This window comes from Oncorhynchus masou, chromosome 18 (assembly GCF_036934945.1).
Source record: "Oncorhynchus masou masou isolate Uvic2021 chromosome 18, UVic_Omas_1.1, whole genome shotgun sequence".
In the NCBI taxonomy this organism is placed as follows: Eukaryota; Metazoa; Chordata; class Actinopteri; order Salmoniformes; family Salmonidae; genus Oncorhynchus; species Oncorhynchus masou.
In genome coordinates, this window is record NC_088229.1 from 6,926,093 (window position 1) to 6,938,504 (window position 12,412).

General features: G+C 43.6%; 1 protein-coding gene across 1 annotated transcript in view; it reads left to right on the forward strand.

Annotated features, from left to right (window-relative positions):
- LOC135503874 (protein-tyrosine kinase 6-like) overlaps positions 1–12,412 on the forward strand; it is a 56,652-nt gene that overhangs the window by 1,887 nt on the left and 42,353 nt on the right. Inside the window, exons 2-5 of the mRNA XM_064922045.1 lie at positions 169–290; positions 739–890; positions 6,785–6,799; positions 11,812–11,971. Of these exons, the coding sequence (XP_064778117.1) occupies positions 169–290; positions 739–890; positions 6,785–6,799; positions 11,812–11,971 (449 nt within the window). The remainder of the gene's footprint in view (positions 1–168; positions 291–738; positions 891–6,784; positions 6,800–11,811; positions 11,972–12,412) is intronic.

The window sequence follows — 12,412 nt, forward strand, 5'->3', positions numbered from 1 at the left end:
CAGAAACAAGGAAGTGGAGAAGCACAATACCCATACATACTTCTGTCTCTCTCTGTCTCCCTCTCTCTGTTCCTCTCTATCTCTGTTGCTCTCTTTGTCTCTCTGTGTCTCTCTGTCTCTCTCTGTCTCTCTCTGTCTCTCTCTCTATCTCTCCTTATCTCTTACCAGATGGTACTTTGGGAAGATGAACCGGTTTGAAGCCCTGAGCCAAATTCTTTCTCCAGAGAATGGAGAGGGCGCCTTCCTTATCCGTGTCAGTGAGAAAGGCCAGGTGGGCTACGTCCTCTCAGGTGGGTGTTGGTGTCAAAACAGAGAGAAGCAAGGAAGTGGAGGGTGTGAATGTGCGCAATGCCCATACATACAACCCGAGAGGTCCTGGAGAGTTTGGAATGCAGCCTTTTGATCCAGCACTATGGTTAAAAACCTAGCTCAACCAATCAGGGTTTTAATGATCTGTTGCTAGGGTAATTACCATATTCCTAGAGCTGTCTTTACCCGTGTAACTGCGGGCACGCAATTCTCTGAACTTGTCATGTTTCCCCCTTGAACCAATCCCATTTCCCACTTGAACCACTCCCATTTCCCCCTTGAACCACTCCCATTTCCCCCTTGAACCACTCCCATTTCCCCCTTGAACCACTCCCATTTCCCCCTTGAACCACATTCTAACTGTGATCCTGGACTGCTTTACCCAGTGAGTCTGTGTGTGTGTGTGTGTGTTTGTGTGTGTGTTCACAGTCAAAGTCGGCAACCAAGCCAAGCACTTCAAGATCTGTGAGCAGGATGGTCAGTACTGGCTGGAACAGACCCATCCCTTCAACACCCTGATAGACCTGGTGGAGTATTACACCACACACTCACTGGGATCTGTGTCCCGCCTAGGGAGGCCTGTACCAGGGTAAATACACACACACACACCACACACTCACACACTCTCTGTGGAGTTATACACACACACACACACACTCTCTCTCTGTGGAGTTATACACCACACACACCACACTCTCTCTCTCTCTCTGTGGAGTTATACACACACACACACCACACACTCTCTCTCTGTGGAGTTACACACCACACACTCACACCACACACTCTCTCTCTGTGGAGTTATACACCACACACTCACACACTCTCTCTCTCTGTGGAGTTATACACCACACACACCACACACACTCTCTCTCTGTGGAGTTATACACCACACACTCACACCACACACTCTCTCTCTGTGGAGTTACACACCACACACTCACACCACACACTCTCTCTCTGTGGAGTTATACACCACACACTCACACACTCTCTCTCTGTGGAGTTATACACACACACACCACACACTCACACACTCTCTCTCTGTGGAGTTATACACACACACACACCACACACTCACACACTCTCTCTCTCTGTGGAGTTATACACACACACACACCACACACTCACACGCTCTCTCTCTCTGTGGAGTTATACACACACACACACCACACACTCACACACTCTCTCTCTCTGTGGAGTTATACACACACACACACCACACACTCACACACTCTCTCTCTCTGTGGAGTTATACACCACACACACCACACACTCACACACTCTCTCTCTCTGTGGAGTTATACACCACACACACCACACACTCACACACTCTCTCTCTCTGTGGAGTTATACACCACACACACCACACACTCACACTCTCTCTCTCTGTCTCTCTCTCTCTCTCTCTCTCTCTCTCTGTCTCTCTCTGTCTCTCTCTCTCTGTCTCTCTCTCTCTCTGTCTCTCTCTCTCTCTCTTCTCTCTCTCTGTCTCTGTCTCTCTCTCTCTCTCTCTCTCTGTCTCTCTCTCTCTCTCTCTCTCTGTTTCACTGTGTGTCTCTCTCTCTCTGTCTGTCTGTCTGTCTCTCTCTCTCTCTCCCCCCCCCTCTCTCTCTCTCCCCCCCTCTCTCTCTCTCTCTCTCCCTCTCTCTTTCCCCCTACTCTCTGTCTCTCTCTCTCTCCCCCTACTCGCTGTCTCTCTCTCTTCCACTCTCGCTCACTCTCTCTCTCAATTCAATTCAATTCAAGGGCTTTATTGGCATGGGAAACATGTGTTAACATTGCCAAAGCAAGTGAGGTAGATAATATATAAAGTGAATATATAAAGTGAAATAAACAATAAAAATTAACAGTAAACATTACACATACAGAAGTTTCATGGGTTGTATTTACAATGGTGTTTGTTCTTCACTGGTTGGCCTTTTCTCGCGGCAACAGGTTACAAGTCTTGCTGCTGTGATGTCACACTGTGGAATTTCACCCAGCTCTCTCTCTCTCTCTCTCTCTCTCTCTCTCTCTCTCTCTCTCTCTCTCTCTCTCTCTCTCTCTCTCTCTCTCTCTCTCTCTCTCTCTCTCTCTCTCTCTCTCTCTCTCTCTCTCTCTCTCTCTCTCTCTCTATTCAAATAAAATCTGCTTTAGTGGCATGATGTAACAATATACATATTGCCAAAGCTTACTTTGGATATTTACACTATTACAATTATAAGAATCAAAATTGTCAACAATATCCAAGGGTCAAAATAACCATACATTTAACAATAACAATAAGCATAGAGGACATGTGCAGGTTGATTGGTCTGTCAGACACTGTCCCTCATCTTATGACAGGCAGCAATGTAGTGCGCTGCCAACCCACAGCTCTCTGCGTACTCCCCCAACAGGACGGGTAGCCTATTCTCATCAGATAGGTCTTTGAAACCTTGAATAAGGGTTTAAAATTTGGGGAAATGACACTCTCTAATTGTTTTATATTTTTAACATTTGGTCAGGAAATGCAGCTCTGTCTCAGGTTCTGCTGTGGTGCAGTGGTTGCACAGCCTTTCCTCTACAGGGAGACAGGTTTTCCTGTGTCTACCCTTCTCAATGGCAAGGCTGTGCTCACTGAGCCTGTACTTTGTCAAGGTTTTTCTAAGGTTTTGATCAGTAACCATGGTCAATTAGTTAACCACAGTGTACTGTCCATTTAGGGCCAGATAGCACTGCATTGTATTTGTGCTTGTGTTTCCCAATAAGCAATGTGGTTTTGTTTTGACTGTGTTGTAATTTGTTTTATTCTGATTGATTGGATGTTCTGGTCCTGAGGCTTCAGTGTGTTAGTAGAACAGGTTTGTGAATTCAGCCCCAGGACCAGCTGGATGAGGGGACTGAGGCTTCAGTGTGTTAGTAGAACAGGTTAGTGAACTCAGCCCCAGGACCAGCTGGATGAGGGGACTGAGGCTTCAGTGTGTTAGTAGAACAGGTCTGTGAACTCAGCCCCAGGACCAGCTGGATGAGGGGACTGAGGCTTCAGTGTGTTAGTAGAACAGGTTTGTGAACTCAGCCCCAGGACCAGCTGGATGAGGGGACTGAGGCTTCAGTGTGTTAGTAGAACAGGTTAGTGAACTCAGGACCAGCTGGAGGAGGGGACTGAGGCTTCAGTGTGTTAGTAGAACAGGTTAGTGAACTCAGCCCCAGGACCAGCTGGATGAGGGGACTGAGGCTTCAGTGTGTTAGTAGAACAGGTTAGTGAACTCAGCCCCAGGACCAGCTGGATGAGGGGACTGAGGCTTCAGTGTGTTAGTAGAACAGGTTTGTGAATTCAGCCCCAGGACCAGCTGGATGAGGGGACTGAGGCTTCAGTGTGTTAGTAGAACAGGTTTGTGAACTCAGCCCCAGGACCAGCTGGATGAGGGGACTGAGGCTTCAGTGTGTTAGTAGAACAGGTCTGTGTACTCAGCCCCAGGACCAGCTGGATGAGGGGACTGAGGCTTCAGTGTGTTAGTAGAACAGGTTAGTGAACTCAGGACCAGCTGGATGAGGGGACTGAGGCTTCAGTGTGTTAGTAGAACAGGTTTATGAACTCAGCCCCAGGACCAGCTGGATGAGGGGACTGAGGCTTCAGTGTGTTAGTAGAACAGGTCTGTGAACTCAGCACCAGGACCAGCTGGATGAGGGGACTGAGGCTTCAGTGTGTTAGTAGAACAGGTCTGTGTACTCAGCCCCAGGACCAGCTGGATGAGGGGACTGAGGCTTCAGTGTGTTAGTAGAACAGGTCTATGTACTCAGCCCCAGGACCAGCTGGATGAGGGGACTGAGGCTTCAGTGTGTTAGTAGAACAGGTTAGTGAACTCAGGACCAGCTGGATGAGGGGACTGAGGCTTCAGTGTGTTAGTAGAACAGGTCTGTGTACTCAGCCCCAGGACCAGCTGGATGAGGGGACTGAGGCTTCAGTGTGTTAGTAGAACAGGTTAGTGAACTCAGGACCAGGACCAGCTGGATGAGGGGACTGAGGCTTCAGTGTGTTAGTAGAACAGGTCTGTGAACTCAGCCCCAGGACCAGCTGGATGAGGGGACTGACGCTTCAGTGTGTTAGTAGAACAGGTTAGTGAACTCAGCCCCAGGACCAGCTGGATGAGGGGACTGAGGCTTCAGTGTGTTAGTAGAACAGGTTAGTGAACTCAGGACCAGCTGGATGAGGGGACTGAGGCTTCAGTGTGTTAGTAGAACAGGTCTGTGAACTCAGGACCAGCTGGATGAGGGGACTGAGGCTTCAGTGTGTTAGTAGAACAGGTTAGTGAACTCAGCCCCAGGACCAGCTGGATGAGGGGACTGAGGCTTCAGTGTGTTAGTAGAACAGGTTTGTGAACTCAGCCCCAGGACCAGCTGGATGAGGGGACTCTATTCTTTGCTCAGTTCTTGGCATTGCAGGCTTGGTAATGATATGAGAGGGGGTCACTGTATATTATGTTACTAAAACTTAATTGCTAATTTTTGAGTTTTTATTATTAGTGGATATTGGCCTAATTCTGCCCTGCATGCATTGTTTGTAGTGTTCCTCTGGACATGTAGGAGAATCTTATAGAACTCTGCATGCAGGGTTTCAATGGGGTGTTTATCCCATTTGATGAAATCTTGTTTTGCAAGTGGACCCCACACCTCACTGCCATAAAGTGCAATTGGTTCCATGACATAGTCAATTCGTTTTAGCCAAATTTAAATCGGTATTTCAATTTGAATGATCTTTTTAATGGTGTAGAATGCCCTGCGTGCTTTCTCTCTCTGTTCATTCACTGCCTCATTAAGGTGTCCAGTTGAGCTTATTTTTAAACCTCAGTAATTGTAGTGTGTACAATACTCTATATATTTAAACCTCAGTAATTGTAGTGTGTGCAGTACTCTATATATTTAAACCTCAGTAATTGTAGTGTGTACAGTACTCTATATATTTAAACCTCAGTAATTGTAGTGTGTACAGTACTCTATATATTTAAACCTCAGTAATTGTAGTGTGTTTAGGGCTCTATATATTTAAACCTCAGTAATTGTAGTGTGTACAGTACTCTATATATTTAAACCTCAGTAATTGTAGTGTGTGCAGTACTCTATATATTTAAACCTCAGTAATTGTAGTGTGTACAGTACTCTATATATTTAAACCTCAGTAATTGTGGTGTGTACAGTACTCTATATATTTAAACCTCAGTAATTGTAGTGTGTGCAGTACTCTATATATTTAAACCTCAGTAATTGTAGTGTGTTTAGGGCTCTATATATTTAAACCTCAGTAATTGTAGTGTGTACAGTACTCTATATATTTAAACCTCAGTAATTGTAGTGTGTACAGTACTCTATATATTTAAACCACAGTCATTGTAGTGTGTGCAGTACTCTATATATTTAAACCTCAGTAATTGTAGTGTGTACAGTACTCTATATATTTAAACCTCAGTAATTGTAGTGTGTACAGTACTCTATATATTTAAACCTCAGTAATTGTAGTGTGTACAGTACTCTATATATTTAAACCTCAGTAATTGTAGTGTGTACAGTACTCTATATATTTAAACCTCAGTAATTGTAGTGTGTACAGTACTCTATATATTTAAACCTCAGTAATTGTAGTGTGCAGTACTCTATATATTTAAACCTCAGTAATAGTAGTGTGTACAGTACTCTATATATTTAAACCTCAATAATTGTAGTGTGTACAGTACTCTATATATTTAAACCTCAGTAATTGTAGTGTGTACAGTACTCTATATATTTAAACCTCAGTAATTGTAGTGTGTGCAGTACTCTATATATTTTTCTAATTCCCTGAGATCTGGATCTTCTCTGGAAAATCATTATTTTAGTCTTTTTGGGGTTTTACTGCCAGGGCCCAGGTCTGGCAGTACTGCTCTAGCAGGTCCAGGCTCTGCTGTAGGCCATGTGCTGTGGGTGATAGCAAGCATAGGTCATCTGCGAAGAGCAGACATTTAAACTCTGAATTGTGGAGACTAACACCAGAGGCTGAGGATTGTTCTAGAATAGGGGTCAATTCGTTAATATAAATATTGAAGAGCGCTGGTCTGTGATTGCATCCCTGGCGAACGCCCCACCCCTGGTTTAAAGAATTATGTTATTTTCTTGCCAATTTTCTTGCCATTTAATTATGACATATGTTTTACCCCCTTCAACACTTTCAATAACTTTGTCGAACAGTCCTGTCTACCAAAATATAATCAAATGCTTTTTGGATGTCGATAAAGCAAGCGTATATTTTAGTATTGTTTTGGTGGACATGTTTATCTATCAGGGTGTAAATATGATCAGTCGTGTGATGTTGTGGTATAAATCCAATTGGGCTTTTACTCAAGACATTGTGCTTATTAAGGAAGTCTAGAACTCTTACGTTTATAATACTACAGAAAGCCTTCCCCAGGTTACTGTTCACACAAATGCCTCTGGAATTGTTCGGGTCAAATCTGTCTCCGTTCTTAAAGATTGGGGTTATGAGTGCTTGGTTCCAGATGTCAGGGAAATAACCTATACTCAGGATCAAATTAAACCGTTTTAATAATAGCCAATTGAGATGCTGCACTAGTGAGTTTGAGCATCTCATTTAGGATGCCATCAGGTCCGCATTGCTTTTTTAAGTTTGAGAGCCTGAAGTTTCTTATAGAGCTCCTGGTCAGTAATAGTTTAGTTTCTTACAGAGCTCCTGGTCAGTAATAGTTTAGTTTCTTATAGAGCTCCTGGTCAGGAATAGTTTAGTTTCTTATAGAGCTCCTGGTCAGTAATAGTTTAGTTTCTTATAGAGTTCCTGGTCAGTAATAGTTTAGTTTCTTATAGAGCTCCTGGTCAGTAATAGTTTAGTTTCTTATAGAGCTCCTGGTCAGTAATAGTTTAGTTTCTTATAGAGCTCCTGGTCAGTAATAGCTTAGTTTCTTATAGAGCTCCTGGTCAGTAATAGTTTAGTTTCTTACAGAGCTCCTGGTCAGTAATAGTTTAGTTTCTTATAGAGCTCCTGGTCAGTAATAGTTTAGTTTCTTACAGAGCTCCTGGTCAGTAATAGTTTAGTTTCTTATAGAGCTCCTGGTCAGTAATAGTTTAGTTTCTTATAGAGCTCCTGGTCAGTAATAGTTTAGTTTCTTATAGCGCTCCTGGTCAGTAATAGTTTAGTTTCTTATAGAGCTCCTGGTCAGTAATAGTTTAGTTTCTTATAGAGCTCCTGGTCAGTAATAGTTTAGTTTCTTATAGTGCTCCTGGTCAGTAATAGTTTAGTTTCTTATAGAGCTCCTGGTCAGTAATAGTTTAGTTTCTTATAGAGCTCCTGGTCAGTAATAGTTTAGTTTCTTATAGAGCTCCTGGTCAGTAATAGTTTAGTGTCTTATAGAGCTCCTGGTCAGTAATAGTTTAGTTTCTTAGTGTTTTAAAATAGGTTGTCCATTTGTCACCTCAATTAGAGTCAGCTGCTTGCTGTTGTACTGTGCTTTTTTGGTTCTGAGTGTACGTTTATAGAGTTTTAAAGTCTCACAGTAATGATGGTGTAATTCACCATTATTTGGGTCTCTGTGCTTTTGGTTGGATAGTGTTCTACATTTTGTTCCTTATAATTTTACAATCTGCATCAAACCATTTGTCATCTGTGGTCTTTCAATTTCAGTTGTGCTTCTTTTGCGGTTTGCCTGAATATATATATTGTCTCTATCCCTGTCTCACTGTGTCTCTCTCTCTCTCTCTGTCTCACTGTGTCTCTCTCTCTCTCTCTGTCTCACTGTGTCTCTCTCTCTCTCTCCCTGTCTCACTGTGTCTCTCTCTCTCTCTCTCTCTGTCTCACTGTGTCTCTCTCTCTCTCTCTCTCTGTCTCACTGTGTCTCTCTCTCTCTCTCTCTTTGTCTGTCTCACTGTCTCTCTCTCTCTCCCTGTCTCACTGTGTCTCTCTCTCTCTGTCTCACTGTGTCTCTCTCTCTCTCTCTGTCTCACTGTGTCTCTCTCTCTCTCTCCCTGTCTCACTGTGTCTCTCTCTCTCTCTCTCTCTCTCTGTCTCACTGTGTCTCTCTCTCTCTCTCTGTCTCACTGTGTCTCTCTCTCTCTCTCTCTCTCTTTGTCTGTCTCACTGTCTCTCTCTCTCTCCCTGTCTCACTGTGTCTCTCTCTCTCTGTCTCACTGTGTCTCTCTCTCTCTGTCTGTCTCACTGTGTCTCTCTCTCTGTCTGTCTCACTGTGTGTCTCTCTCTCTGTCTGTCTCACTGTCTCTCTCTCTGTCTGTCTCACTGTCTCTCTCTCTCTCTCTGTCTGTCTCACTGTGTCTCTCTCTCTCTCTCTCTCTCTCTGTCTCACTGTGTCTCTCTCTCTCTGTCTCACTGTGTCTCTCTCTCTCTCTCTCTCTCTTTGTCTGTCTCACTGTCTCTCTCTCTCTCCCTGTCTCACTGTGTCTCTCTCTCTCTGTCTCACTGTGTCTCTCTCTCTCTGTCTGTCTCACTGTGTCTCTCTCTCTGTCTGTCTCACTGTCTCTCTCTCTCTCTCTCTGTCTGTCTCACTGTGTCTCTCTCTCTCCGTCTGTCTCACTGTGTGTCTCTCTCACTGTCTCTCTCTCTCTATCTCTCTGGCTGTCTGTCTCACTGTGTCTCTCTCAATTCAATTCAAGGGGCTTTATTGGCATGGGAAACATATGTTAACATTGCCAAAGCAAGTGAAGTAGATAATATACAAAAGTGAAATAAACAATAAAAATTAACAGTAAACATTACACATACAGAAGTTTCAAAACAATAAAGACATTACAAATGTCATATTATGTCATATTATATATATATATTTCGAATTTTGAATTTCGAATTGTGGATCTGTGTAATCTGAGGGAAATATGTCTCGCTAATATGGTCATACATTTGGCAGGAGGTTAGGAAGTGCAGCTCAGTTTCCACCTCATTTTGTGGGCAGTGAGCAAATAGCCTGTCTTCTCTTGAGAGCCATGTCTGCCTACGGCGGCCTTTCTCAATAGCAAAGCTATGCTCACTAAGTCTGTACATAGTCAAAGCTTTCCTTAAGTTTGGGTCAGTCACAGTGGTCAGGTATTCTGCCACTGTGTACTCTCTGTTTAGGGCCAAATAGCATTCTAGTTTGCTCTGTTTTTTTGTTAATTCTATCCAATGTGTCAAGTAAACATATTTTTGTTTTCTCATGATTTGGTTGGTTGATCTAATTGTGCTGCTGTCCTGGGGCTCTGTGAGGTGTGTTTGTGTTTGTGAACAGAGCCTCAGGACCAGCTTGCTTAGGGGACTCTTCTCCAGGTTCATCTCTCTGTAGGTGATGGCTTTGATATGGAAGGTTTTGGAATCGCTTCCTTTTAGGTGGTTGTAGAATTTAACGTCTCTTTTCTGGATTTTGATAATTAGTGGGTATCGGCCTAATTCTACTCTTGCATGCATTATTCGGTGTTCTATGTTGTACACAGAGGATATTTTTGCAGAATTCTGCATACAGAGTCTCAGTTTGGTGTTTGTCCCATTTTGTGAAGTCTTGGTTGGTGAGCGGACCCCAGACCTCACAACCATAAAGGGCAATGGGCTCTATGACTGACTCAAGTATTTTAGTATTTTTTTAAAGTATTTTTATCTCTTTCTACCTCTCTGTTGACCTCTCTCTCTCTCTGTTTCTCTCTTTCTACCTCTCTGTTGACATCTCTCTCTCTGTTTACCTCTCTCTCTGTTTCTCTCTTTCTACCTCTCTGTTTACCTCTCTCTCTCTCTGTTTCTCTCTTACTACCTCTCTGTTGACCTCTCTCTCTCTGTTTCTCGCTTTCTACCTCTCTGTTGACCCCTCTCTCTCTGTTTCTCTCTTTCTACCTCTCTGTTTACCTCTCTCTCTCTGTTTCTCTCTTTCTACTTCTCTGTTTACCTCTCTCTCTCTCTGTTTCTCTCTTACTACCTCTCTGTTGACCTCTCTCTCTGTTTCTCTCTTTCTACCTCTCTGTTTACCCCTCTCTCTGTTTCTCTCTTTCTACCTCTCTGTTGACCTCTCTCTCTCTCTCTGTTTCTCTCTTTCTACCTCTCTGTTTACCTCTCTCTCTCTCTGTTTCTCTCTTTCTACCTCTCTGTTGACCTCTCTCTCTCTCTCTGTTTCTCTCTTTCTACCTCTCTGTTTACCCCTCTCTCTCTGTTTCTCTCTTTCTACCTCTCTGTTTACCTCTCTCTCTCTCTGTTTCTCTCTTTCTACCTCTCTCTCTGTTTACCTCTCTCTCTTTCTATCTCTCTCTCAGTTTACCTCTCTCTCTGTTGATCTCTCTCTCTGTTGACCTCTCTCTCTCTCTTTCTACCTCTCTCTCTGTTTACCTTTCTCTGTTGACCTCTCTCTCTCTCTTTTTACCTCTCTCTGTTTACCTCTCTCTCTTTCTACCTCTCTCTCTCTGTTTACCTCTCTCTCTCTGTTTACCTCTCTCTCTCTCGGTTTCTCTCTTTCTACCTCTCTCTCTCTGTTGATCTCTCTCTCTCTCTTTCTACCTCTTTCTGTTTACCTCTCTCTCTGTTTACCTCTCTCTCTGTTTCTCTTTTTCTACCTCTCTCTCTGTTGACCTCTCTCTCTCTGTTTCTCTTTTTCTACCTCTCTCTCTGTTTACCTCTCTCTCTGTTGACCTCTCTCTCTGTTGACCTCTCTCTCTCTCTTTTTACCTCTCTCTGTTTACCTCTTTCTCTGTTGACCTCTCTCTCTCTCTTTCTACCTCTCTCTCTGTTTACCTCTCTCTCTGTTTACCTCTCTCTCTCTGTTTCTCTCTTTCTACCTCTCTCTCTGTTGACCTCTCTATCTCTGTTTCTCTTTTTCTACCTCTCTCTCTGTTTACCTCTCTCTCTCTGTTTCTCTCTTTCTACCTCTCTCTCTGTTTACCTCTCTCTCTCTGTTTACCCCTCTCTCTCTCTGTTTCTCTCTTTTTTACCTCTCTCTCTGTTGACCTCTCTCTCTCTTTCTACCTCTTTCTGTTTACCTCTCTCTCTGTTTACCTCTCTCTCTCTCTGTTTCTCTCTTTCTACCTCTCTCTCTGTTGACCTCTCTATCTCTGTTTCTCTTTTTCTACCTCTCTCTCTGTTTACCTCTCTCTCTCTGTTTCTCTCTTTCTACCTCTCTCTCTGTTTACCTCTCTCTCTGTTTACCTCTCTCTCTCTGTTTACCCCTCTCTCTCTCTGTTTCTCTCTTTTTACCTCTCTCTCTGTTGACCTCTCTCTCTCTTTCTACCTCTTTCTGTTTACCTCTCTCTCTGTTTAGCTCTCTCTCTCTCTGTTTCTCTCTTTCTACCGCTCTGTTTACCTCTCTCTCTGTTTACCTCTCTCTCTCTGTTTACCCCTCTCTCTCTCAGTTTCTCTCTTTCTACCTCTCTCCCTCTCTTTCTACCAAGGAAAAAGGAGGAAGTGTACTCTGTGGCTGAACAGGCCACTCCGTGGTTAGGCAATGACACAGCTGTGTGTGTGTGTATCTTTGTGTGTGTGTGCGTGTGTGTGTATGTGTATCGTGAGACACATTTAACACATTCTCTCCTCCCCAGAAAGAGCCAGTGCCTCAGGACCTGTCTCACTCCACAGTGGATGAGTGGGAGCTCCCCAAGGAAGAGTTCACCCTGGGAGAGCAGCTGGGCACCGGGTTCTTTGCTGATGTCCACCGGGGCAAGTGGAAGAACAGCATCAACGTAGCCATAAAGATTCTCAAGAACGGTACAGCACACTTACAGATTCACAAGGCTGCACCTGAAATGCCAAAACCTTAATTCAATAATTGGAATGTATTTTATAAAGCCCTTTTTACATCAGCAGTTGTTACGAAGTGCTGTACAGATTACCCGGCCTAGACCCCGAAGAGCAGTTTAGAGGCCGAAGCACAGTGTATTACTCATTGGAACAGTGTATTACTCATTGGGACAGTGTATTACTCATTGGGACAGTGTATTACTCATTGGGACAGTGTATTACTCATTGGGACAGTGCATTACTCATTGGGACAGTGTATTACTCATTGGGATAGTGTATTACTCATTGGGACAGTGTATTACTCATTGGGACAGTGTATTACTCATTGGGACAGTGTATTACTCATTGGGACAGTGTATTACTCATTGGGACAGTGTATTACTCATTGGGACAGTGTATTACTCATTG